Here is a 27,746-nt window from a genome sequence, read left to right as displayed (position 1 = left end):
TCCCAACATGCCCGGTCTCCATAGGAACCAGAAACACTGCAGGCTCACCGGTCCATCAGGTCCAGCCTCACTGCCCAGTGGTTTCTGAAGAGGAGAGACACTGAGTTAATTACACTGGTACCCCGGTCTCGGGTCAGTAGTGAGCTTTACTGACTTACTGACCCCACTGCAAAAATACAACAAGAAACAAAGCACTCCGACATACTGATCGGCACACAGTGAGTTTGTACTGGGGAGACGTCTCCTACACCATGGATTTTACACCGCTATGGCAAAGGAAGGTGACCGGTACACACAACCAAAAAGTAAATAACTGAAATAAACAAATGAGTACATACTGATAGGAGGGAATACTTGTTTCTGTGAATGGAGTTACTGCTGCTCAGGTCTGTGCAGCTGAGCAACCAGCCCTGCATTAGCGAGGGGAGACACGGTCCAGAAACACCCTACGGAAAACCGTGAAGCAACACACTGCTAATCACCAGCTTCTGTCTGTGCAGAGGAGAGTGAGAACATGCGTATCGCCAGCTTCTCATGTGTCAACGTATACTTACTCACGTATATATTTAGTCAACTTGTTGTGTTCAGACCGAACTAGAGAGGAAAGGGCTGGTGGGGGGCATGTGATTAACTAGATTAGGTTTGGACCACACCGAGAATCTGAAGCAGCATCACATGCTAATAAGCTCCGATTCTGAGAAGAGAAAGAAACGAGAGAGAGAGAGGGGAAAAAAAAGAGCTTAATGCTGAAATGTAGGGCAGCCTGTATTGAGCGAGCGTACTGCCCAGCGGCTCTGCACCCTGTATGGTGTGGTCTGTAGGAGGGGGTAAGAGGTGACGGCTGCCTCCCCCAGCTCTTATACAAATAAAATATACTAGTGTGTAGACCTGCTCTGACCTATTTCGGAAAGGCCAGGGCTGGAAGAGGGGTGATGGGAGCCATCTGCCAAACCTGTTTTTAGGGCAGCAGCTTATGCACTGACACTCCAGGTTTCACTCCAGACTCGGTTTCCTCTCCTCTGAGAGAGACGACACATGGGTACCCATGCATTCCCCAGCCAGGCCTCAGGTCCAAGCAGGTCCATTGGGTAGAGGGCAAAATGTGATCTTCTGAGATACCATCACTGCCTGGTGGGTGTCATTTTATTTTATGTGTCTGCCTGCCTGTGTGGATGCATTTCTGTTGCTTCCTGTTTTATCTAGCCACCTATCTGCCAACCCAAGACCCATCTCTGCTTCCTGATCCACCCAATCTACAGTACCTTGCTACCTCTCTCTCTAAGCCACCTGTCTATGTAGATGGACGCTCTACAGAATGATGAACATTAAGCTCCTGCTTTGCCAGAGGGAGTTCTGGGTTGAACCCGTTACTTGGAAAGTTGTCCCCTGGTTTTCCGGCCTCTGCATGGAACTCTCTATTGATTATCTGGTGCAGCCCTGAGGCCTGGACATGTTCATTCATGTGTTTCCATTGTCTGATCACAGGCAGGGTTAAGCCTCGCACTGGAGACCAATGAGAACGTTTCCACTGAGCCTCATTAGCTCCCACACACACACACACAGAAACGCACATACACACACCTATTATTTTTAGAGTAATTTCAATTTATTGCATTTTCAGATCTTTGCTGTAGTTGCTGTATGAAAATTGTTAATAATAATATAAGAATTGATTCTAATTTAAGATGCATTTTAATTTGGGATACACTTTAAGGTAGGAATGGTCAAACCATTAACTCTGGTTATAATTCCTAAGCTTTGAGTTGTAAAACTGCTATGCAAGTGAACACAACATTTCAAGGCCAAAAATACAGCGGATCAGAGTGTGTCCAGAGTGTGTGACGCTGCCCCTCTGTCTCAACAGTGTCCCCAGCAGCCGAGCGCTTGCGCTACATCCTGGGCGAGGAAGACGACCTGCCCACCCCCACACTGTTCACAGAGATGGACACCCTGCAGCACGATGGGGAGGAGCTGGAGTGGAAGGAGTCAGCCAGGTATCTATCCAACACCCCCGCCCTCCTGCCTGCCTGTCTGTCTTTATGTCTGTGTGTGTATCACTTTCTCTCTCATTTTAACTGTCTGACTGTCTCCTTTACTGTGCCCACATGTCTGTCTGTCTATCCGTGTGACAGGAAGACTGGTTTCCTCTTGCATGATGGCGTGCATAGTGTGCACAGCCAGTGGAAAAGAGGGCCAGTCCTTCTGACCTACCTCATGTTACAACATGCCAGAGTTCATAAAGCCTTTCCAATCAAAACATCTTCAAAAGCACATCCCCTAAATCCCCAAGTAATGAGGCAGTGCGCAGTCATGGCGCATGCTGGGCCAGCATTAGCCCAAGCCCTCGCAGGAGCAGAGCCAGGTCTTAACTACAGCAGAGTTCTTAACATCAGATCCACCCGTACCCCTTGTTTAATTCCTCACTCCTGTTTTTTTTTTCATTTTTCATTTAAACTAAAACTTGTGGATTTTAAATTAGAATTTCTTTCATTCTCTATCACAATCCTATGGTGCTTAATTATCTTAGTTAATTCTCTTCATGTTTAACCTGTTTTATTTCCAGATCCTGAGTATTAGCTATCCAATGTAACCTACACTCTCTGACTGATAAATATATTTATCGGGGGGGTTGTATGAAACTTAAAATGAATGTGAGCAAATGACATGCAGAGCAAGGAGGTGGGGAATAACTAACAGTGACAGAGATCCCAGCCCATTTCCTCCCTTTCTCCTCATACGCTACCCAATATCGGGGCTGTACAGCTCCAGTGTCGCTCTTATGGGCGCTGTGCAATTAGCGACTGATTAACAGCTGGAATACACAGGGGGATGACTTCTTATCCTAATAGTGCCTTCATTAAGTGATGAAGGAGTGAAAACCAGCGGCCCCTTTTATCCCTGGAGGATGGGAGCTGCCCACCCCCTGCACTAGATTAGGGCACAGTTTACAGAGCTACAGACAAGCCTCGGGTTCTCCAAGATGATTTCTGTCCCGTCCCGTCTTGGAGGAAGCTGCTGATTGTTTTCTCTTTCTCTCTCTCTCTGTCTCTCTCTCTCAGGTGGGTGAAGTTTGAGGAGAAGGTGGAGGAGGGGGGCGAGCGCTGGAGTAAGCCCCACGTGTCCACACTGTCCCTGCACAGTCTGTTTGAGCTGCGCACCTGTCTGCAGACCGGCACCATCCTGCTGGACCTGGACGGGTACTCGCTGCCGCAGATAGTGGGTAAGACTCTGGAGCAGGGTGGGCCGGACCGAGACACCCGGCCAGTCTAGGCCAAGGAGACCCACAGGGCTGCAGAAACGTACTGAAACAACAGTCTCCCCTTGAGCCTGCTGAATGTTGTTCATGACAGAATATGTGTTGGTGTGTTTATTTGTCTGATAGTACAGTGTGTGTGCATCTGGGATTCTAATGGTATATAGTGTGTGAGTGGATGATAGCATCTGTTGTGGGAGTATATGTGTGAGCAAATGTGTATCTCTGCGTTTCTAATGATGTAATTTGTGTTTGTGTGTGCGTCTGTTTGTGTGTCTGTGTGTGTGGCGCTGTGTTTCAGACGATATAATCGAGCGCCAGGTGGAGGAGGGTATGATTGACCCAGAGCTCAGGGACAAGATCAGCTTTGTGTTGCTGCGGAAGCACCGGCACCAGACCAAGAAGCCCATCCACCGCTCGCTCGCCGACATCGGCAAGTCCGTGTCCTCCACCAGTGAGTCTCCACACCGCCCGTCCGTCCGGGTCTGTCGCGGGCTTCACACATCACACACTCTCAGTCTGTATCCCTCTTTCTTTGCTTCTGTCTCTGTCGATCCATCTGCCTCACCTTTCTTCTCTCTTCATCTCTCCATATTTATGCATGAACTATCAATGAGTAGATGAACAAGAGATAACTGAATTACTTCTGTAGAACTTATTTCCACTGAAGAAATGTTTTATAAGGGAGTCGGTCGATTCGGAGGTCAGCATGTAATAAAGGAGACGCATGCCAACTGCAGTGAGTTTCAGTAACATTGATTTCTTCCAAAAGACAAAAGCATGATTGACTGTGAGTTGTTCCTGTACATTAATCTAAATCTGCACAAGGCAGCTCCAGTGTATCCCAGGTGAAGATCTCCTTATCTGCCTCCTTAGCCATGATGCATGTGAAGATTAAAACTCTTTATCCTTTAATGATTCATCATTTTGATTTCACTGATTGTCAACTGAATGGCACCAGAGCTAGCGTCTCCCCCCAATCTTCAAGTTTGGGGGGAGTTTTCGGCACTTGTTGTTTTGCCATTTAAAATGACATCACGCAGAGATATTATTTCAAAATCCACATGCCTTTCAGCTGACTGGGGAATGCTAATACATTAAACTGAATCAAACAACCAATTCACTAACATCCCTCCTCTCTTCTGTCTGTTTCCCTCATCTCCTCCCACGTCCTTTCTCTTTCAATGACCCCTCCCATGCCTTCATCTTATGTAAAACCTCCTTGCTCCGTTTTCTACTTTCTGTCCCTTCTTTCTCTTCTCAATTTGCCTCTTCCCCATCCTTCCTTTCCCATCTACCCTTCTCTCCAAACCCTTCCTCTTCTCTTCACTGCGCCCTCCTCTTCTCCCTTTTTTCTTCCATCCTCTTTCCAAATCTGCTCTGTCCTCCACTGTCCTCCCGCCTCTCCCCTCTCTCTGGGTAGACCGCAGCCCCAGCCGGAGTCCTGCAGCTGGGGCCGGTTTTCACCGCTCCACCGAGGACCTGCGCTCAAGGCAGGCCGGGACTGGGAACTACGGGCGTCTGCGTAAGTCCCCCATCTACTCACTCACACACACAGTTTCAGTTTCTTTCCTTCAGTTGGAGGGTGTTGGCAGCACTAAGCAGCTCAACATACCGAGGCCCAGTGCGCTAACGTAAGGAGAAGCAGTTGTGTGTAACATTGAGGTTATTCAATGCTCAAGCATATTGATTCAACAGGCCACAGCGCTAAAGAAATACCAGTGTTACAGACAGTACAGCAGTTCCTCAGTTCCAGTCCCCCAGGGCCACCAAATCCAGTCCCCCAGGGCCACAATCCAGCAGTCTTCACATGGGTCTCTTTAAATGTTCACCTGCATTAGACCTGGGGCCGTGGTGAAACTGGTGGTGTTCAGTTCACTGAATAAATAGTTGAATCCCCCAATGACCCCTTTAATTCTGGACAAATTATGTGAGGTTGTAGTTCTGTTGTATTTTGATTCTGACGACGATGCGAGGAAAAGGTTGCAGAAACCCGTCACCTTCTGATGTTCTCCGATTGTTGCGCTTAGAGATTGCTGGTTAGATTTAAAATTTTTGCTTAACCTGTAGATTCTGTGTATTTTGATTTTGTCAATGACGAATGTTGTATCTCTTCAATCTAGTTACACATCTATTGATAACGTTGCTTTGCCATGTTTTGGCAGCAGTCCCCCTGGAGCTGACAGCTTTTTGTCGCATCACCACTTTGTTCTGTGTTCACACTGTTGCGATGATTTATTTTAGGTCTTACAGTTATGAACCCGACCCCAGAAACTGACATGCTCCTTCTCGCGTCGTGGGGCCGATCCGTCACGATCCAGAAGAGCACTCTGACTAACCAAAGGCCATGTTGACTAACAGTGTTGAGCACCATTAGACAGGGAATGTCACTTCCTCTAGAATAGATACAAATCCTGGTGTGGGATTGTTTCGGGGAACTATTTTGCGCTGGTTCCCGTGTGTCACGTGATGTCCCAGGATTTCGATATCTCTGCGTGGCTTCCCAGGACTCGGCTGAGATTCTAACGTGTCATGACTTGAATGAACATGAGCTTCCCTCCCTCGCTACAGAGAGGCGCATTCAGCGCCCCCCGCCAAATATTTACCGCAGCGAAAGGGTGCAAGTTCATTTTCCAGTCCCCTGCGCCTGGGCCGTGCCTGCACTCTGCCGTCACGCAGGCCCAGCTCCGTTCCAGCGATGCACAGTTTTCCTTGCCTTCAGAGCTGGCGGCACTAAGCTTTATTACACTTTAAAACTTAACAGTCCTGTCACTATTTAATATATCTCGGCTATATATATATCAGCTTTTAGCAGGGAAGGGAAGCCAGTAGACCCAGTGAGGAGAGTCTATAAACTGAACAGCTCGCTGGCCGAGTCGTCAGTAGAGGGTCTGATGCATTGTGGGTGTCAGGACTGACCTGCTTGTGTTGCCTCTCCCTGCCCAGGACACGCACAGAGCAGAAGCATGAATGACATCGCCGACACCCCCAGCACAGACCAGGTGACTCTCGTGCTTTTCTTGTTCTGAATGTTTTGTTTTGTTTTTTCTGTTCTTGTTTTTTATTAATCTAGTTAATCCCAGATAATCCCTGGTGTTGTTACTTGTGATTGTTGTTGTAAGAAAATCACGAAACTTGCTGTGCCTTTACAGTCACTAGACAGACACTCACAGAAAAATAGCCTCCTAAGTACGGGCAGCACAGTTTATGCTAACAAACCAAATACAAACAATGAAAGCTGTTCTTTTCTTTTTCTTTTCTTCTCTATCCCATATTGTGACTTCTGTAGAGTTACTAAGAGGCTGCGTCGCACTGTAAATCTTGGCACTAATTATTTTTGTGTCCTCATTAACTGCTACAGTCACTCCGGCTTTGGGGCAGCTTAGGGAGGTAACAGTCGGGGCCTGTTCCTATTTACCATGCGTAAACAAGGCCTGGTTTGATTCTGTGGCAGAGGAGGAATGTTAGTCAAGTAAATAGTCATGCGGAGGGCCTTAATCTCGCAGCAGCTCGCCTCCAAAGCTGCTGGGATAGCCAACTGGCATATTAGGGTTAAGAGGGCTGTCTGTAGGAGAAAATAAAAAAATCAAGAAAAAAAACACTGGGACTGGCTGACTGAAACTTGCTGTTCGCGTGACCAAGAAGTGACTTAACCCCTCATCCCCCCCCCCCCCCAAAAAAAAAAAATCCATGAAGAAAAGAAAAGCCCATGAAATACTCAAAGGTATTCGCAATCTGCTTTGGTAACAGAGCAGCACCTGGGGTCACTGCAGGTCACAGGTCAGCATGTTTGTGCCCTGGTGACAAAGAGGTTTTGGTCTTCAAAGCTCCCTCACCCCCCCTTACCCTCGTTAGGCCGGCATTAATTAACTTTTTTCCTGGATATGATTTTAACACCCCCTGTAGCTGTTTTTCATCCCTTTATCCCCATCCTTGTTCACGCTGGGACTCTGGCTTAGAGAGACTTACAGTTGGAACCTGCAGGTCTGAACTGGGTACCGGCGGTCCAAACTCCACAGGACCGCAGGGGGGTTCAGTGCGGCTGATTATTAGTTGAAAGCCCCTGTCCTCCACCCAGGCCCGTCGTTCACTGTCCAAATTCCCCTCCAGCACCCCTCCAGATGCACGCAGTGTCGGCTTTACCAGGGGCTTAGGTTAAACAATAAATATATAAATAAGCCACCAACAATTCCCGTTTGTTAATTTTAGCGAAAATTAGATGTCGACATGATTTTCAAAGTGGCATTAAAAGATTATGAAATGATTTCGCCTAAGCGCCTGATGTGCCCTATTCACGGGGCACAGGGCGGTGCAAATTTCATACCCAGCGAGGTCTGAACTGGGTCTGCCGCAGGCCTGTGTGGCACGTCTCCTTCCATGGCGCCATTCTGGATCGGGGCAGGGGGCGTGGCGGAGGAGACCCGAGCACCACGCTGGTGACCACTGTTTGACCCCCAGAGCTTGTAGCAGCAGGGTGGGAGGTGCGGCGAACGTGTTCTTTGGGTTTCGCACTTTTAATGACACACTAGGCTTGATCCAGAAACTACTGCATCCAGTACAGTGTGGGGTCACGGCATGCCAGAGCCCAACCCATTGGGCACAAGCGCCAAGGCAGGCAAATACAAATTTAAAAGCAATCCGCAATCGAATGCACCTTGTCTGTTTCGCTGTACTCCACCAGCAGTGGGTTTCCTTCGGCGTTCAGCTATGGCCAGCTGGAAGTCAACCTTAAATTCACCCTTTGTTGACCCAGGCAGTCGTGAAAGTAAGCAGAAAGTAAAAGGCAGACGGGCTTTGGCTCTCCCAGTCCAGTATGGAGCAGCTGTGCCCTTAAGAAGGCGCACTGAGCTGCAATGCATTCTGGGCAGCTGTCCTCCTGGCCCACATTTTCAACTGTATTTAACAATCTAATATATTTATATGTAAAATAGTGTATAATATATAATATAGTCTATATATATATATAGACGCACACTCTGTATCTGTTGCTTAACTGTAAACGTCACTTAAGCTATCAGAGACTGGCATTGTGTAGGAAGTCATATTGTTGCAGGGTACAGCATCTGTTAACACAATGAGATGGAGACCCTTCTTGATACATTAAAATCACTGTTAAAATTCTCTTAAATCCTTTGGGGTGTCTCTTCAGCTTGGAACAGCACGGGAATCCCCCGCGCACAGTGAACCCAGACATTAAGGAATTCCCCGGTATTCCCTCAGAATTCTTGCAGGGCTGGAATGCGCTGAGTTTGGAGCGCGACCAGCAACAGAAACTCAGCCTGATTCGTTGGTTTATCCATTTATTTATTTTGTAAATCCCCCCAAACTGTACGTGCACACTATCATTAACTCTGTAAACCAGCCCTGACAGTTTTATTATAATTATTATGGATCTGGGTCCAGTGTCTCTTCATGTGCTTCAAAGTTCACAGTTGTGTGTTATGTGTTTATAGCTTTTTTTCAAGAGGTGCATGGCAGCTTAGGAGAAGGCTGATCGATTTTGCTTGGTTTTAATTAATCAACACATCGCTGCGAGCTGCAAACACGGCCCCAGGCAGTGCAGAGTGTGTTGCGCAGTAACGAGAGAGAGAATCACAGGGCTGGAACCGGCTCGGGTGCTCCCCGCGTTCTCTCATTAGCCATATGATTCTCACCCTCTTTGACGGAGATGCAGGAATGACTGCTGGCGGCCAGCATAACCAAACATTAATCTGCAGCTTCATTGTTGTTCCTTGCTGTGTCCCTTATTGAGGTTATTGAAATCCATCAGTAAAATGTGCAAGTCAAGCTAACAGGATTGCAGAGTGCTGTCAGGCAGGAACAAACTCCCGTTGGGGAGCGGTTTGAGAAGCTCAGGTGTTACATGTGTTATATATGTAGCGTGTGGAGTCAGACCACCCCACCTCGCCCCCGCTTTGTTTGAGTACATTTTGACCCGTACAGCATGTCCTGCCGAGAACCTGCTATTTGTAAAGCTGTCAAATCCATCCACCAATCCATCAATCAACCAATCCATTTTCATTTGATACAATGCCCTTCGCGACTAGTCACCACAGAGCGCAATCTCAGGTTTACGACAGCCCTGTCCCTGTGCCGCCGTCCTGTGCTGCCTGCTCTCGGTGGCTGACTCTCTCGCTGTCTCTCCTCTGGTCTCCGCAGCTGAAGAACAAGTTCATGAAGAAGATCCCCCGAGACGCAGAGGCTTCCAACGTTCTGGTGGGGGAGGTGGACTTCCTGGACAAGCCGTTTGTGGCGTTTGTGCGTCTGGCACAGGCCACCACACTGGGCGGCCTCACTGAGGTGCCTGTGCCCACCAGGTATGCAGGGCCCGCAGTCCACCTGGCCAGAATAGGTTGTCCTCTGAAAACTCCCTGTGTGGACCCTGGGGTGGACCCTGTAATCTGTCATTCCTATAACTGATTGCTTTACAGTTCATTTACAGTCCAGCTGAGCCATCGCCGTGCTTTAGAATTTTCCATATTCAACAACCATAAGATCCTCTGATGGTAAATCATGTGTTTATGGCCTGCTAGTGATGACAGTGTTTTTTTGTTTGTGTCTCTCACCCGCCTCTCCTGGTGAGAGTGGTGGCGAACAAATAATATTTTTCTCCCATGGTAGCATGGAGAGCACAGGCCAGGCCCTGGTGTGGGGAGGACTGACTGACACAGCTCTCTTCCTCTTCCTCTTTGGCTCACTAGGTTCCTGTTCGTCCTGCTGGGGCCCCATGGCAAAGCCAAGTCATACAACGAGATCGGCAGAGCCATCGCCACGCTCATGGTGGATGACGTGAGTCTGGGTCAAAACACTGCCATCCATAGGGGACACCTCGATAGAGCTGTGGTTTCCCGACCGAGACGGTGTACGCAACTACACAGTGATCGAAGGGTATAGGAGTTTCCATTAGGAACTGCAGGGAAGTGGGGGCTTCTGCTGTCTATTCCCAATAAAGAAAATGAAATGTAGGGGGTGCAGTCAATCTTTCAGTAATATATTTGTCAGGAGGGCAATTCTTTGGTAACAAAAAAAGAAAACGAGGAATGTATTTGCTTTGGAACATGTATAGGATGGATACAATTTACTTTTTATTACTTCTCCTGCCACTGTATCGAAGGGCTACAGCTCATTAACACAACAACCAACCACATCAACCCAAAAGTAACACATCAATCACTGATCAGAATCAGTACAGCCGTAATAAGCCAGGTGGCAAGAGGGCCTTGCCCCCCGAAGAACAGAGTTGGAGACATTGGCTGATTGAATTCTCACTGCCTAACCAAGACTACTTCTTCTCATGTCTGTGTGTTTCGTGTCTGTTGATGTGACTTGGGTCTCTTGTGTGCGTCTTGCTTGTGTCTGTGCTGTGGGTCCCTGTGGGTCCCTGTGCGTTCCTGTGCATCTCTGCGGATGCCTGTGTGTCGCTGTGCATCCCTGTGTGTCCTTTGCGTCCCTGTGCGTTCCTATGTGTCCCTGCGGATTCCTGTGCGTCCCTCTTGATGCCTGTGTGTCCCTGTGCAGTTGTTCAGTGATGTGGCATATAAAGCCCGGGACAGAGAGGACCTGATCGCCGGGATTGATGAGTTTCTGGATGAGGTCATCGTGCTGCCCCCAGGAGAGTGGGACCCCACAATCCGCATTGAGCCCCCCAAGAAACTGCCCTCCGCCGAGAAGAGGTCAGCTGCCTGACATGCTTAAAACAAACTGACCGCACAGTATAGGGTGACATTTTATTTTAGGACAGGGTTACAGTTAGACTTACTAAACATACATACGTACATTATTTCATGAAAATCAGAGATGTGATCGTTATTTGGGTTTTAGTGGAGTTAAATTAGGAATACAACTGGAGAAAGGAATGGTTCCATTTGATTAGCAATATTTTGACAAATTCAGTAAGATTCAGCAACAACAGTGAAGCCCTCTATTAATTGCATATTTGCATGGTTCAGATTATTATAATTTTTTCCCCTCTGTCTCTCCCTCTGCAGGAAGTCGGTGTTCTCTGTGAACGAAGCCGGGCAGATGAACGGCACTGCAGGGGGTGGGGGTGGGGGCAGTGATGACGAGGAGATGCCGGTGCCACATGAGCTGGGAGAGGAGCTGATGTGGACTGGGAGGTAGGCAGCAGGGGCAGGACCAGGTTGGGACCCTTCAATCAACACATTTGGTAGTCATATGAGTGCCGAGATCATGAGAAATAGATCAGTAATCAAAGAGAGGACTGAGTTTGAACGAGTCGGTCAGACGGACAGGAAGGACGAGCAGAGTGTTGGACCAATTAACTGATCCGCGCTGTGCTGTGCTGCAGGTTCTGTGGAGGACTGTTCCTGGACATGAAGAGGAAGCTGCCCTGGTTCCCCAGCGATTTCTTCGACGGTTTTCATATCCAGTCCATCTCCGCCATTCTCTTCATCTACCTGGGCTGCATCACCAACGCCATCACCTTCGGGGGGCTGCTGGGAGACGCCACGGACAACTACCAGGTACCTCCTGCACCTGCATCCACCTCTGCACACACACGCACCCGATGTAAAATGTGAACCCAGCCAGCCGTGTGACTTATAATCCTCAATCATCAGGTGTCTAGTGTGCTGGTTAACAAGTCGTTTTTTTTTTGTTTGAATGTAATCAAGAGCAGCCTTCAAATGCTCAGGGCAACATTAACATGCATTAGAAATGCCTGGGTGTCTCCATGTGTGTCTGTAGACACTTCCAGGCACTGTCAGTAATACTGCTTCTTTCTCCCTCACCCTCTGTCTTCCTCTCTCCTTCCTCCTCATCGCTCTCTCTCTCTCTCTCTCTCTCTCTCTCTCTCTCTTGCCCTCACTCGTTCTCCCTATCCCTGTCTCACTACATCTCACTTTGTATTGCACTTATGTTGTAAGTCTCCCTGGATAAGGGCATCTGCCCAGAAATAAAAAAATAACAATCTCTCTCCTTCTGTCTCTCTGTCTCCCTCTCTCTCTGTTCCAGGGTGTAATGGAGAGTTTCCTGGGCACGGCGTTATCAGGCACTGTGTTCTGCGTGTTCAGCGGGCAGCCCCTCATCATCCTGAGCAGCACGGGCCCCATCCTCATCTTCGAGAAGCTGCTCTATGACTTCAGCAAGTAAGGGTGCTGGTTGGCTCAGAGAGGGACGCGCACACGCATGTACACACACACACACACACACACACACACACACACACACACGCACACACACAGGCACAAAACCATTGTTTCTCCATCCATGCAAACTGTGGTCTGATTGCCTGTGTAAAGAGACTCAAATGCACAGATATGCAGACTCTCAGGGGCCACTTGACACAAATTGACCCTTCAGCGTTACATCAACTGGAGGGCCCCACCTGAGATCGTCAGCCATTTACTTTTGTATGTATATTGAACTTGAAAACCATTTCTGGATTTTAGCAGTACTTCAGTGCACCTAATGTCGCTGATGAGTGTATTGACCAGATTATGTGCGTCGCTGTGAATGTGCTCCCAGGGGAAACGACATTGACTACATGGAGTTCCGGCTGTGGATCGGGCTGCACTCCTGCCTGCAGTGTCTGGTGCTGGTTGCCACAGACGCCAGCTTCATTATCAAGTACATCACGCGCTTCACAGAGGAGGGCTTCTCTATGCTTATCTCCTTAATCTTCATCTACGACGCCATCAAGAAGATGATCGGCGCCTTCAAGTACTACCCCATCAACACCGACTTCAAGCCTGACTACGTCACGGCCTACAAGTGCGAGTGTGTGGCCCCTGATCCAGGTGAGTCTGCCAGCGATGCGGCCTCCATGTGAGCTCCGGGCTGGGGGGGTCATAGAGGCGAGGAGGAGGTGGGTGGGCAAGACTTCATACGGGTCTGCGTTTGCATTTAATGTGTTTGGGTTTGGGCTTTGGGAGGTACGGTTTGATGAGTCAGTGTGTTTTATTTGTTGTTGTGTTATGTTATAGGAGCGTCCTGTCACATATATGCTTTGAACTTCCTCTTACACATCACTTAGTCCTGGCCCTAAACTCAATTAGGGTCCTTTCCAAATGATTGTAATTTGTGATGGTTGAGTAGCACCTGTGCTCCATGAAGCTCAACCACATAGTTTTGTTTTTTCTGATACCGAAAGCAAATATTCAGGCTCTTCATTCCTCAAAGTCTTAAGTCTTATAGATAATTAACTGAAAACACTTGGAATAAAGTATAATCCCTCCTGATTCTCCCTCTACTATTCTGACAGGGAACATATGTCACCTTTCCTTTCCTGTACTCTTAAAACCCCCTGAGTGTAATTCCTCCCTGTGTGAGCCAGCAGACTTGGACTCCTCAGACATCAAGCGTCCGCTCAATCAGGCCAGAGTCAGGGTGAAGGCCCAGCCGGTTTTCACAGTATCTTTAAATCGTCGCCTGCTTTCAAGACCCCAAGACGAGGGGGAAAGTAGTCCAGTTAAGCAAATGGTTGGTTCAGCTGGAAAGAAAACCAGAAGTCCTTGTGGTCCTCAAGGAGAGAACCTGACCCACCCCACCCCTTCCCACCTTACAAACCTAGGCTCCCAAGCGGGCCCTGCTTCAATCGCTGCACTGCCTGTGGCCTAAACGCTACAAACCGTCAGGAACGCTTCAGTTGCGGACTCTCGATCAGTAGGGGGCACCAGTGAGGCAGAGGGATGGTTCACTCCCAGTGGATTGATCTCCTTTCCTAGCAGAGGAAGACACACACACAAACACAGTCGCGCACACACACACACACCCACACACACACACACCGGATGCTCCCTCGGATCCCAGGTAGAGCTAGAAAGGACTTTTATATGGATACATATGAAGTATCTGTATAAAAGATGCCCATTGAAAGTCCCTTAGTGGCCTAAAAGGACTGGAGATGGCTGTGCACAGATCTGCCCCAGGGTAGGAAGCTGTGTGGACCTTGACAGGTTTATCCTCGAGCAGCACTGGTGCTCTATTATCTTCCAGCTGACTGGAGCTGTTGTAGTTCAGTGCCATAGCTGCTCTGTGCTCCCCTCGATTTAAAATGGCAATACTGAGCTTTACAGGCAGCCCAGTGCCCTTCTGGATGTTTGGTATTTTTATTGTATTGTCCCCTGGGATACCAGACATGCATAGTGCTGCGTAAGAATACGGTTGACTCTTCTGGCTGGCATTGGATTGGCCCATAGTGCTCTGCTCCCTCTGAACACGGCTTCAGATATGACCTGCAGATAGTGCACTTTCTCTCAACTGTGAATTACTAAATAAACTGCTAAATAGTTGGTAAGATGAATGGCACCATCTTCTTGAGACTCTTGGGGAGAATGTTTGCTTTATATTTTTGCCTCAGATTTTAAATTTGCACTGCCTGCAAAACAAAAACAAAATTTCTGTCTGAAGTATATGAGTTACAGTCATGTCATTCTGTACATTTACACAGTGCACTTAACATTTATTTTATCCTGGCAACATTTTGTAAAACTCACATATTTGAACTCAAACTGAAAGTGCGCTATTTGTCCTGATTTTATGGAGCCATGTTGGGAGATTTGCAACACCTCTGTCACCACTAGGAACCAATGAGATTAAATAAATGAGAGTCAATGATAATTAATGAATTAATTAAATTCTAATTGTAATCTGCAAATGTACATAGGCCAATATATTGCTTATAGTTACTTTGCAGAATAATGCGAGTGCTTTTTGACTGTTGTAACTGATTTATATCATGTTTGTTTCTGCTGGCACACACACAATTCGGCTGCTTTTAACTCTGAGTGAGTATCACATTATCATTATTCTCATCATCATTATTATTATTGTAGTTTATAGCACTGGTTCTCAATCCTGGTCCTGGGGACCCCATGCCCTGGCTGCTTTTGTTCCAACCAAGCTCTCAATTACTTAATTACTTAACACCCAACTGAACTAATTTGCTTTCATTTGACTTTTTAAATTGTGAAGCTTCTAAAAAGTTGGAGATTTCATGTTCCATCTAGTTTCATACTTAACATGACATCTACAATGGTTTAAAATATATTAGGGTCTCAGATTAGGCAAATTAATAGGTAAATTAGCATTAAATTAGTACCCTACTAGTGATGAAGTAATTAAGAGTTCAGTAACAGCAGAGCAGGGGGTCCCCATGGCCAGGATTGAGAGCCACATATTTATAGTCCCCCTTTCTGCTTAGTGTCTCATACAGAGGCTGTCTGTCTGTGCTGCTGTGTGTGTTTATAAATGTGCATGCAAAAACAACTGCCCCCCTGAACCTTCATGGCTCCAGTGGCAGCGTACTCCCTTTACTTAGATCAGGGTGAGTGAGCGAGTGGATAGGTATGTCTACAGGAACACGGACATGGAGGGGTCAGGGAGTATTTTAATCAGGACAAACGTGGATCTTCTGACACCCGAGGAAGGTGAGATGTTAGTCATGATTTAGCTAGGCTCGGGGCGCTCCTAAAACTCCCTGAGGAGCAGTTAAGTATCTTCCCTGTGTGCTCTCACAGCATCTCTCCCACTGTGATGTATATAACACTATATATAACCGCCAGGTGAGCCCTGACTGCCTCAACGCTGGTCTAAGGGGTGAAACTCGAGCTGTTGTGTGCAGATGTGTTTGAAAGTGTTCATTTTGTCTGAAGCCTGATCTTTGCTGGTGATTATTCAGGCAGACTGTCCACCACGCTCTGGGTTGTAATCGATGTTAAAAGTCAGCTCGTGAAACTGCCATTCTGTAACGGGTCCTGCCATCAACAACACCTGAACGCTGCACAGCAAGACTGGCCCAGCGCTGATGAAGCTGTGTTATGAGGTCTCACAAACCCATAAATAAATGTGCTCTGTGTAATTCCTGCAAGCAAGAGAGTAAAGCACAGTCTCCATCCATTGCTCGTACAGGAGCTGGGAGCTGATGCATAAGGCTGTGCTACAGCCATTAAAGATGAATGTGGTCTGTCAGAGATGGCCGTATCTCCAGCGTGCCAGAGGGGACGTGGGGCAATACTCCCAATAGCCTGAGTGCAGAGAGTGCACATTATTCCACATAAACCTCTGCTTTTGTTTCTCTCCCTTCCTTCCTTCTTGGTTTGTTTCAGTGGCTACAACGATCTTCAATGTTTCAGCCCTGATGGCTCCGAACAACACTAATATCTCTGTGGTAAGTTGCCGTTTTGTGCTGCACCGCTGTGAATTGGAGGGGGCGGGGGGGGGAGCTGAAGAGGCTGTCTCCGAACTGTAGTTCAGATTAACATATGCCCTCCCTCTCTCTGCAGAGAGAGTTATTTGAAACAGTTTTCCCAGTGAAATGCACAAGGGAGAGCCCAGGTGAAAAGCACTTGCTAACAGGTCCTGCTGTCTCCCTGCTTGGTCCATGTTGCCGGGCCTGAGTCAGGGTTGTGGCTTCTGTGCTGTAACACACTACAGGCATGCTTCAGTTTGTAGGGACATCTCAACTGTGGTCACTGTTAATTATTATTATTATTATTATTTTTTTATTATTATTTATTTATTTTTATTTATTTATTGGCAGACGCCCTTATCCAGGGCGACTTACAACATAAGTGCAAAAATACAGAGAAGTAGAAGGCATCAATCATTACAAATTCAACTTAGCTATAACATAGCAATTCAAAATAATACATTTTACAAATTCCAATTACAATTTACACAAGTACAGTAAGAGACTTCCTACATCCTGGACGGTGAAAGCTAAGTGCTGTCAAGATGTAGGGTTACAGACGAGGGCTACGGGAAAGGGAGCAAGGAGGAAAACAATCAAGAACAAGTGCTGTCGGAAGAGATGCGTCTTGAGTAAGCGCCGCAATGAGGTCAAGGACTCTGCTGCTGCTGCTGTTTAGACTTACACAATATGTCACATTATGTTTACATACAATTACCCATTGATACAGCTGGGTTTGTTCTGGAGCAATCTAGGTACAGTACTTTGGGATTTGGGATTGACCCCATGCTCTCCGCACAGGGGCCGGAGTTCTGACCGGTTTTCCACACTGCGGCCCGTGTCATGGTTTGGTGGCCCACAGTAGTGTAGGCCCCTTTGTGTAGCTAATGTGTCGGGACTTTGGACCGCAGAGCTGTATGGTGCTGCCAGGGCCTTGTGCTGTGTTTGAGCTCGATGTTAGTGTGCTATTCTGAGTTATGCTATTGGCTCCCCCTTCTTTCTCTCTTGTTCTCTCTCTCTCTCTCTCTCTGTCTCTCTCTGTGTGTGTCCTGTCTGCATGCGCGTGTGTTCCCCGTCAGTACAATCCTGTCAATGTAACAGCGCTGGACTGGAGCCAGCTGAGTAAGAAGGAGTGTCTGAAGTACGGGGGCACCCTGGTGGGCAAGACGTGCAAGTACGTCCCCGACCTCGCCCTCATGTCATTCATCCTCTTCTTCGGGACCTACTCCATGACAGTCACCCTGAAGAAGTTCAAGTTCAGCCGCTACTTCCCCACCAAGGTGAGAGCCCTGCGGACAGACTGACTGGTAGACGCACGGACGCAGAGGTAACGAAAGATGGGAGAGGGAATGATGCAGACAGACAGAGATGGACCGGGAGAGAAATCGAAAGATGGAGGGGAGATAGAGAGGGGGACAGACAGACAGAGAGGGAAGGAGAGACGGAAGAGAGAGAGAGGGAGAGGGAAGACGAGACAGGAGACCGGGGAGGGGGCAGACACAGCAAGACAGGGAAGGAGAGACAGGAGAGAGAGAACTATAGAGAGGGAGGGATGGACGGACAGACACAGGCAGGCAGACTGTCCGTATTATTAAAGTTGCAGTTGAGATCCCCTCAGGATTTTCCTCGTGTGCGCAAGGAAAAGCTTTTTTGTTACGCCCAGAGTCTCGAGTGGAAGAGCAGATGACAGCTTCCTCATCTGGTCCCCTCTCCTTCCCTCCTGCTCCTCCTCATCCCTCCTTCCCTGCCTGGAATCTTCCCCTCCCTTCCCCCTTCTCCCCCTCTAGATGCGTGCCCTGATCAGTGACTTCTCCATCGTTATCTCCATTCTGGTCTTCTGCCTGGTGGATTACTGGTTGGCACTGGACACCGCCAAACTGCACGTCCCCACAGAAATCAAGGTCCGAGGATGCCTCCTTCTCCACGCCTCCCTCTGCCGTTTCCCTTTCTCCTCCTCCTCTTCCTCCTCCTCTCTTGGTGTCTTCTCCAATCAGGAAGCTTCTCCACTCCACAGCCTTGATTTGTCTGTTGCTGGGGAACAGGGTGTGACCTTTCATTACACTATATCCTATAATAATATAATAATGTAATAATATGAATTGATATAATTAATTAATTCACTCTGCTTTCCAAACTGTAAAAATAACCAATGTGTGTTTTTTTTTTTGTTGTTGATCTCCCAATTCTGCTGTATTTACTAACCTCTCCTCTTCTTTTCTCTTTCTTTCACCCTTCTCTTATGATTATATTGTTGGCTGCATTCCTCTGTTCTTCCTGTCTTGTCCAGCTTCGCAAGCTGATCAGTGATTTCTCCATCTTCATGTCTATCATGACTTTCGTGGGTTTAGACATGCTAATGGGGCTCAATACTCCCAAACTCATTGTGCCCACTGAGTTTAAGGTAAGGCTGACCACCTCTGTCACCGTGAGGTTCAGAGCTTTCTTTCTTTCTGTGACGGTAAAGCCCTGTAGTCCTGTTTTTCCTGTATCTGCACCTCAAGCACAGAATAGAACAACAGGTGCACTTCTGGCAACTGTCCACTAGAGGGAAGCATACTTTGTAATTGCTCCATTGACACAATATTGCAGACCTTGTTTTTGTGTTGTTATCCCTGTTTGACATGCAGAGTGTGATGTTTTAGCTGAATCAGGTACAAATTTGTTTGGGCCTGGCTGGGATTGGGTTTCAGGCTATTGTTTGGCCCTAAAACGCGTCAGTCATTCCCTGGCACTTCTGTTCCTGTCTGGCACCGTGAGGCACCGCGCGCTGGTTTGAAAATACCGTGCCTTGTGGGTTCGGGCCAGCGCAGAGTTTATCTCTCAACATTTAGGTGTCCGTCAGCAACTGGTTGAGTTAGGTATTTAAGATGGGTGTTCTGGTTGGGCTGGCTTGTGTCCTAACATACTGCGTGTGTGCACGTGTGTGCGTGCGTGTGTATATATGTGTGTGTGTCCCTGTAGCCCACGCGTCCAGGTCGGGGTTGGATTGTCATGCCGTTTGGGAAGAACCCATGGTGGGTGTACCTGGCCAGCTTCCTCCCCGCGCTGCTCGTCACCATCCTCATCTTCATGGACCAGCAGATCAGCGCTGTCATCGTCAACCGCAAGGAGCACAAGCTCAAGGTGCCAACCTGTCTGTCCCTCTGTCCTTCTATCTCTCTCTCTCTCGTACACAGTGTGTGACGCGCTCTGTGTCTCTGTGCCCTGCAGAAGGGAGCCGGGTACCACCTGGACCTGTTCTGGGTGGGCGTCCTCATGGCCATCTGCTCCTTCATGGGCCTGCCGTGGTATGTGGCCGCCACCGTCATCTCCATCGCCCACATCGACAGCCTCAAGATGGAGACGGAGTCCAGTGCGCCCGGGGAGCAGCCCCAGTTCCTAGGCGTCCGGTGAGGACTTCCACCCCCTGTCCCCCGTCCCCAGAGCGACCACTTACAGCTGAGTAAATCAAATGCTGTAGCGGGAATCTGTGAGATCTCTCCTGTTGTTATTGTGCATCGTCATATGGAGTTTTGCCCGTTTGATCGTTGTTGTCTTGCTTTGTGTTTTAAAATGGACGGATGAATGTATTTCATATTATAGACCGGTTTCGTAGTGCCAGAGAATAAGTGCAGTTAATATACGGACCTTCTGTGCTCTATGCAGTATGAATGTGCCGTGATGAACTGTAATAAACATGAGAAACGCTGCAGCAACACGGGGTCTCCGCTCTATAGGTCACGTTCCAGCAACTTCATTAAAGCCCAGTAGTAAAAACAGTCAGCTATAAACCTTTCAGCACTACATAACAAAATCCCACAGAGAGCACTGCTGTGATTAACTCCACTGTAAACACACGGGCACCCCTACAGAATTAAACTGACTGTGTGGCTCCCCCTGCTGGGCTGAGTGTGTCTCGCTGTGACCACGAGCTGGGCTTTAACTGCAGCTCAGAGGGAGTTTTGAGCTGTGTGTGTCTGATACTTTCCTAAGCCCTGAGGGACGGTGCTTTCACCAGTGTCTAGCTCTCACTTTCTCTCTCCCCCATCTCCCTTTTTCTCCCTCTCTGCCCCTCTCCCTCCCTGTCTGTGGGTCACTGTGATACAGGGAGCAGCGGCTGACTGGCATCATGGTGTTCATTCTGACGGGAGTGTCGATCTTCATGGCACCCATCCTCCAGGTACCAACATTCAGGAGTAACAAGGGAAACATGAAAGTGGCTTTTGTTATCATGACTATTATTATTATTAATCTAAGTAGTAGTAGTAGTGGTAGTATTAGAATGACTTACTCATATTGTGTTTATTTGAACCAGCTGGTCCAGAGTGATTGAACAGCTCCATTTGAGCTCTCTGGAGGGTCTACCTCGGCACCCCATGTTCATCCCGTGTTTTTTGTCCTGTGCTTCACAGTACATTCCCATGCCGGTGCTGTACGGCGTCTTCCTCTACATGGGCGTGGCCTCCCTCAATGGCATACAGGTACGCCACAGTGCTGCTTTCTGTCACCCTCGTCCCTAAGAGTCGGCCTCTTCCTGCCGCTTTGCTCCACACTGTACATATGATATTGTATTAATGGCGAAGTAGAGAAAACTTCAGGAGTGTTTGTGTTTAAGTTGTATGACTGCTAAGCAAGTCCTCCAGTGGTTAAGAAAGGTGAACTTCGTGTGGGTGTGGGTTTGAGGGCCAGTGGGCAGCTGCACAAGAACTAATGCAGTTTAGCTGCCCCCTGTCAGTGTTGCTCGAGTGGCCCAGCTGCCCCTCAGCACTCAAAGTCCGTACGATCAGTTAAGGGAACAACTGCTGTCCAAAATACTTCAAGGTTTTCAATACCTAAGGTGCAGCTGGCCCTGTCCCAGAGTGTCCTGGCTTTCCACTGTGCTAAGCGTGTGCGTGTGTGTGTTTGTGTGTGGTGCTCAGTTCTGGGACAGGTGTAAGCTGTACCTGATGCCTGCCAAGCATCAGCCGGACTACGCCTACCTGCGCCACGTCCCTCTGCGGAAAGTGCACCTGTTTACCGTGGTGCAGGTGGTGTGCCTGACCGTGCTCTGGGTCCTGAAATCCACCGTCGCTGCCATCATCTTCCCTGTCATGGTAAGAGCCCTCTCTCCTGTCCTCTTATCGCCAGTTATCTCTCTCTTTCTCCTCTGACAGTGATCTACCTACCTCTCTCTCTCTCTCTCAGATCCTGGCTCTGATAGTGGTGCGGAAGATGCTGGACCTGGTGTTCTCCCAGCACGACCTGGCCTGGCTGGACGATATCCTGCCTGAGAAAGACAAGAAGAAAGCGGACGACAAGAAGAAGAAGAAAAAGTCCCGAGGAGGAGGGGAGGACAGCGACGATGAGGTCAGAGATGGGCCGGTGTTTCATTCCAACTCTGTAAAGAAAAGTAATTGGCTTCATGTGTCTGACTGAAGGATGTTCTGACCTCACAAGTGTGCCGTGCACTAAGAGTATCATATAATCTGTGGCAAGGTCAGGGCAATGATTCCCAAGTTTCTGAGTGGCAGTTTGTGGTAAGGAATCTTATTTAAAGTTCACCATTAGCCAGCTGGGGCAAGGGCTGCTTTATTGTTGTCATATATTCCCGGACTTCCCTGTGTTTTGATCGGCCAGTATATGTTTTCCTGTGCGCCTGCTTCCTTCCCTCCCAGCACACTGGTTCACTGCTTCCCCTCCACTGTGTTGATTGGCCATTCCTGACCACTCCCCCATCTTCCCCCTGCATGCTGATAGGCTGCGTCTCCTGTCTCTCCCCAGTGTCAGCCTCCCACCCCTCCTCCAGTGAAGATCCCCATGGATGCCCTTGGTCCCACCTCCTTCCTCGGCTCTCCAGAGTCTGATGGTAAGACGGCTCGTCTCGCTGATGGGACGCTTGAGCACATCTTACACACAGTCAAGCAGTGTGTAGTTTTTGCTGGGAGCAGCTTTTGAGCTGTTTTAAAAGCGGTGTCCTGTGGTTAGAGGGAGGGGTTTTGAAACCTGTGCAACTTGTGCTGTGTGTTGTGTGAGGGTTATGTGCTGTCATATTTAATTGCTGCTGCTGTTGTTGTTGTTTTTGTTGAATTGCCTGAAAGACTCATTTTTACTCTTTTTTTTTTATGTTTCCTTCTTTCTGTTTCCTCCTTGTCCAACCTCTCTCTCCTTCCCTGGTCTCTTTCATTTGTACCTTGCCCCTCTCTCTTTCTCTTTCTCTTCTTCACTTATTTTTTCTCTTGCTTCCACTTTCTCTCTCCATTTCCCTCCTCTTCTTCCTCTCCATTTGCTGCTCCTGTCTCTTGCCTTCCTTCTCACTCTTTCTCTTTCTCCCGCAGGGCAAAGGGCACCTTCATTCTAACTGCTCACCTAGCGACTCCGACCTGGACCGCAGGTACTGTGTTGTGACGCTTCACGTTCCCTACAATGACCTCCTGCAGCCGGGCAGCACGCAGACTACTGACTGGGGGGCACACTGCCAGTGGGAGTGAACTGACACACACACACTCACTCACCCCTGCTCAGGCAGCGGTACTGTCCGCTTGTGTGAACCACAGCCGCTTCCCCAACCCCCCCGCCCTTCTCTGCCCTTCTCACATTCCTGCCCAGCTGTAGTCGGTTTGTTGTCGTTGTCGTTGGTGCAGCCCCTAAACAGCACTACTCTCTTGACTGTTCTTTCGACTGATGACGTGCCACAGCTCGTGCCACACTTTGGCTGAGCTCCTCCCTGTGACCCCCAGGAAGGACAGTCAGCAGTGCCAGCACTCAATCGGCCGGCCCTGCGACACCTAACTAACCGCAGCTGCAAAATGTTTGGAAATGAATCGAGCATATAGAATTCATTCTGCACGTTATGATTATGATCTTTATTTTTTCTCTATATGCCCAATTCTGGTAATATTGTGCACATAATCTTGTTGTAGCAAAACTGTAGGATTATACTGGGATGTGTTCTTCGGTTATAGTGTTTAACCGCACTGTGATACCACTTATTGTGTATGTAGCGCCCCCTATGGGCTATACCTGACTACGCCACCCTATAGTTTGGTGCAGGGGAAGAGGTGCTCCTAAGAGCCAGAATCATTACTGCTTCTCTACACAGGTTCCCTTCAGATAAATGAAGATAGACACTCAAAAGTTGTTTTCCCAAAAATGTTTGGGGACTTGGGCTCTCAGGGCATTTACACAAATGTGGAGATGGGGTCTCCACAGCGTTTATGTTAGGACTTGGGTCTTTCTGGTCTTAATCTGGAGTCATCTTGCTCACGGGCCAGTCTCTCATTATCAGCCTTTAATAGCTGTAGTTGTGTTTTTAAATTCTCCAGTTCAGCCATGTCTACTGAAGGACAAAGTGCAAGAATAATTGGTGACCTAAAAAGGCCTAAAATCAGTGCAAATAGGTTAAACAAATATTCTGTCTATTCTGTCCCCCTAAATGACAATCCTAATTGTCTGACAGACAGCACGAAGATAGCATAAATCTTTCCTCCTCCCTGACTCTTCTTGTGCAAGCTGCTGTTTTTCTTTTATTATTTTAGCCCAACTCATGTGTAAATTTAGAAATATTCCTGCAATGATCAGAAAACAAAACCACATCATGCTCTCAATCTGGGAATCGTCCTGCTGACTATGCCAAATGTAGCGCCCCCTATGGGAATTACCCAACTACTCCAGAATGTAGCACCCAAAACCCCGGCAGGAGTGCTACAGAGAGAGAATGACGTTAGCGGCCAGACAGATGACTATTTAATGTGTTTATTGTTATTAAAAGTAATTAAAATACAAAGAATCGTCAAGATATAAAGTCACAGAGATATATAGATAGATTGATAGACTCACACAAACAACCAGTGAGCAGTGCAGGCGAGAACAGGCGATGAGGATTTAAAACTAACTTTTTGTTCTGTGGGTTCTTCCATCCCCCCCATCACTTCTCACTGCCTCGGCTTCATGCACCTGCGCTGTTCTGGGAGTGGACTCCCCGTCACAGGCGACACAGTGGCTTTAAATAGTCTTCCATTTAGATCCGGTTGCTCTGTTTTGCATGGCTCAGGGACTGGAGAACACAAGTTAAAATGTGCAGGTGAAAGCGTGGCTATAATTAAAATGATTAAAGTGAAGGATGTGTAATGGATTTAGACTGCTACATATATAATGACAAGACAGGATGCATTTCTGGTGTGTCTGTGTAAGGGCTTTGCAAGGACTGCCTAGGGCTTAGTCCTGACAGCGTGGTGAGATCTGTCATCCCTGTTCAGAGGTTTTAAATGACAATAAGAAATTAATAATAATAATAATAATAATAATAATGATGATACAGGGAGAACACAAATGAGAGACACAATGCCGAGCACAAAACTGAGCACAGACAAACGCCTCTGTTCCTGACAGCCTGGCAGTGAGCCTCAAGCAGACAACTGCATTCATTATGGGTTGGTGGGGGGGTTTCCCGTAGGCCATACCATCCCAGCTGTTACCCCGTTCCTCTCCAGCCAGCCCCCTCAGAAGAGAGGAAAAAATATTTTTAAACCTTTGTATTGTGGCCTGAAGCAAATTCTGCCTATTTGTTATACACAGTGTATTGTGTTATACTGAATACATAGTTGTATTGCTTAAATCTAAGGCATTTTATTTAAAGAACTATAATATGTGCATTATATTATTCTGTCCTTCAGACTATCCTATCATAAGTGTATTTTGCATGATGTATATTTTATTTGTAACATTAATAATAGTAGTAATAATAGCATTATTAGTAGTAAACTCTTGTAATTCCACTTTGAAATCAAAATCTGTGAAGTTTGCATTGCTTTCCAGTGCCCAGTTGAATATAGATACATTTTTAAATCTAATTAATTAAATGAATAAAGAAAGACCAGGAGTGTGATGAACTAAGAAAGCTACAATAGTGTTACTAGACAAAAAAAAATTCTGGCTGCAATACAAATCTTTGAAAATAAATCACATTCTTTTTCTAGGGACTGGTTGGAACTGGAATTGCCCATTTCTTGGACCCGTGTTTGACGTCTGAGCTGCTTGTGTGCATAGGGCTGCCCTGCCCCTCCCACCCGAGCCCCTGTGGAATAGGCCTCCCTATACACTGGCACTGCCACAGCCTCGCCTTGAGGGAGAGGGCAGCTCTGACTGTTGACAGCCCTACAGCTGAATCTAATCACACGCTTGTTATTTATTCTCATAACAATAATAATTATATCACCTTGCATTTCTATAGCTCTAGTCCTGTCCCTAAAAGCTTTGCAAACAGGAGGCTCATGTGACAGTGCCCAGTGCGCTTCAGCTGGCTATGAGTGTGGCTACTGCCTAGCAGCTGTTCACTACGCAGGAGATCGAGAGGGCGAGTGAGGAGGGAACCGGCCAGTCAGGCATTGGGAGCCCGACAGTACTCACAGAGAGGATTCTTGGTAGTTTTGCAGCAGTGATCTAGAATTCAGCTGAGGGGCAACATCCACCTGGAGAACAATCTATGCTGCTGCTTAGTTGCTGCACCCTTATCCCCTGGGCCCGCCTCCCTGTGCTCCTCCCTCCAACCCTCTGTGTTCCTCACTCCCTCCCTCTCCATTCTTCTCTTCTCTCTCAATTCAATTACATGTCACACATTTCTGCACCGGCAGGGTCAGAAAACCTGTTCACACCAATATAATCGTGTTGTTTCAGTATTAGTAAGTGTCAGACTGTTCGTAAACAGGGTCCGTGTCTCCGGGTTTGCAGATTAGGATTCAGTTCTTGAAAATGTGAGCCTTGTAACAGGTTTTTGCACATTGGTGGCGACCAAAACCTCCATCCATTTCTCAGTCCGATCTCAGAGCACCGCTCTCATATGACTGTTCCGCTCCTGCCACGTCTGTAACATCACTGCTGAGTGTTGTTAACCCACAGATCTCATGGTCATTCACTGCTCAAACAAGGGCAAGCAGCTAAACAGGGACAGTGGGTAATGGGGGAGAGGGGAAAAATAACCAACTGCATATCTCAGCGGGAGCAGGGTGAGCAGGCTCAGACTGGGCACGGCTATGTTTTAACCCAGTTGTTGTTCTGAACTCTGCACTCCAGCATCACTCTGCACCTGAAGATCTCGTGCCCATCCTCCCCCGCCGTCAGCCTGTCCCGGAACGCCGCCTGCTCCGTGCCCCAGGTGAAGATAGAGATGGAGTCCGACTATGATGACACTGACACAGACAGGCGCCACAGGGACATGGGCAGCGAGACCACCTTATAGCACGCTGCCCCCCCCACCTCCACCCTGCCCCCCCACTCCCACTGGCCCTCACAGAACGGCCTCGATCCACGCTTTACGACCGTCTGGCTAGCTGTACACGAGCGCCACTCGAGCCGCTCCAGACTGCGGCCGCCCTCTAGGTCTCTTTGCCATGCCCTCCACCTGTTGAGAGACTTCAGAGGAAAAACTAAGAAATAGACAAATAAGAAATGTGTGATGAGAGGTCAGTGAAGAGGCCAGCTCATTAGGATCAGAAGACCAGTGAGCTGTCCAGGGGGCAGAAATTGAGAAACTGTGCTGCAGTTCAATGAGCATGAGCCTGTGCCCGGCCACAACTCACTCTCGGGCACCAGCTTGGGCACCCATGTGGGTCCTTGTTCTCCACTGTACACGAGTCAGATGGTTTGCCTACAGTTAGCCAACTGCTTTGTTGGTGCTCGGTCACTTGCAAACGCAAAAGCAGTTTGACTTGTTCACTCTTTCTCTTTTTCTTTCACTTTCAATTACTCTGCTCAACCCAAGACTGTGGCCTTCAAATCTTATCTTCTTCATGCTCTATTTTGTTTTTTAAATTTGTAGGCAACCAGCTAGTAAAAATGTCATCCGTCTGTCTCAGGTTGATTAATATACTCACTTCATATGGACCGTCCGTAATCACCGTAGTGGCAGCAAGAATGGCAAAATGTAATGCAAATGTCCCGGGGAGGGAGGGAGAGAGAGAGAGCGTGACTGTGTGTGTGTGTGTGTGTGTGAGAGAGAGGGAGAGAGAGAGACAGAGAGAGAGAGTGTCCGTCAGTGCATGTGTGTCTGTGTGTGGTAGACACTGTCAGTGTCTTTTTGGTTTGGATCTCCCAGAGATCCCAGCAAGGCTGTTTTTAAAGTTGTCATTAAAACTCACCCAGCATGTACCCTGCCAGCTGTCCCTCCTGCTCTACCCCCACAAAATCAGGAACGCTCAAAATTATAATCCTGAAGTAAAGTACCAGGCTGTTGTATTTTGTAACATAACCCCAAAATGTGGGTTCCCCAATTGTTTTCCAACCTATGTAAAACCATTGTTTATCCTCTTCAGGGTTCAGAGGAGTTGTTATTAATAGGGTTTTAGAGGATGGGGAAATAAATCCCTAGTTGGTGTGACAAGATGCTTTTGC

The 27,746-nt window shown here is 47.9% G+C and overlaps 1 protein-coding gene across 1 annotated transcript in view; it reads left to right on the top strand.

Annotated features, from left to right (window-relative positions):
* The window catches only part of slc4a5a (solute carrier family 4 member 5a), a 33,932-nt gene extending 6,754 nt beyond the window's left edge, over nucleotides 1-27,178 (top strand). The window contains exons 3-25 of the mRNA XM_066714231.1: nucleotides 1,865-1,994; nucleotides 3,060-3,220; nucleotides 3,555-3,711; nucleotides 4,690-4,778; nucleotides 6,200-6,255; nucleotides 9,413-9,570; nucleotides 9,955-10,042; nucleotides 10,772-10,926; nucleotides 11,242-11,370; nucleotides 11,562-11,736; nucleotides 12,227-12,360; nucleotides 12,740-13,011; nucleotides 16,321-16,382; nucleotides 17,483-17,683; nucleotides 18,691-18,804; nucleotides 19,365-19,526; nucleotides 19,614-19,792; nucleotides 20,490-20,562; nucleotides 20,795-20,863; nucleotides 21,302-21,475; nucleotides 21,567-21,728; nucleotides 22,697-22,752; nucleotides 26,430-27,178. Coding sequence (XP_066570328.1) covers nucleotides 1,865-1,994; nucleotides 3,060-3,220; nucleotides 3,555-3,711; nucleotides 4,690-4,778; nucleotides 6,200-6,255; nucleotides 9,413-9,570; nucleotides 9,955-10,042; nucleotides 10,772-10,926; nucleotides 11,242-11,370; nucleotides 11,562-11,736; nucleotides 12,227-12,360; nucleotides 12,740-13,011; nucleotides 16,321-16,382; nucleotides 17,483-17,683; nucleotides 18,691-18,804; nucleotides 19,365-19,526; nucleotides 19,614-19,792; nucleotides 20,490-20,562; nucleotides 20,795-20,863; nucleotides 21,302-21,475; nucleotides 21,567-21,728; nucleotides 22,697-22,752; nucleotides 26,430-26,595 — 3,122 coding nt within the window. The 3' untranslated portion in view covers nucleotides 26,596-27,178. The remainder of the gene's footprint in view (nucleotides 1-1,864; nucleotides 1,995-3,059; nucleotides 3,221-3,554; nucleotides 3,712-4,689; nucleotides 4,779-6,199; nucleotides 6,256-9,412; nucleotides 9,571-9,954; nucleotides 10,043-10,771; nucleotides 10,927-11,241; nucleotides 11,371-11,561; nucleotides 11,737-12,226; nucleotides 12,361-12,739; nucleotides 13,012-16,320; nucleotides 16,383-17,482; nucleotides 17,684-18,690; nucleotides 18,805-19,364; nucleotides 19,527-19,613; nucleotides 19,793-20,489; nucleotides 20,563-20,794; nucleotides 20,864-21,301; nucleotides 21,476-21,566; nucleotides 21,729-22,696; nucleotides 22,753-26,429) is intronic.
* The last annotated feature ends 568 nt before the right edge of the window (nucleotides 27,179-27,746 follow it).

This window comes from Amia ocellicauda, chromosome 9 (assembly GCF_036373705.1).
Source record: "Amia ocellicauda isolate fAmiCal2 chromosome 9, fAmiCal2.hap1, whole genome shotgun sequence".
Lineage (NCBI taxonomy): Eukaryota > Metazoa > Chordata > Actinopteri > Amiiformes > Amiidae > Amia > Amia ocellicauda.
This window is presented reverse-complemented; position numbering and strand designations above follow the sequence as displayed.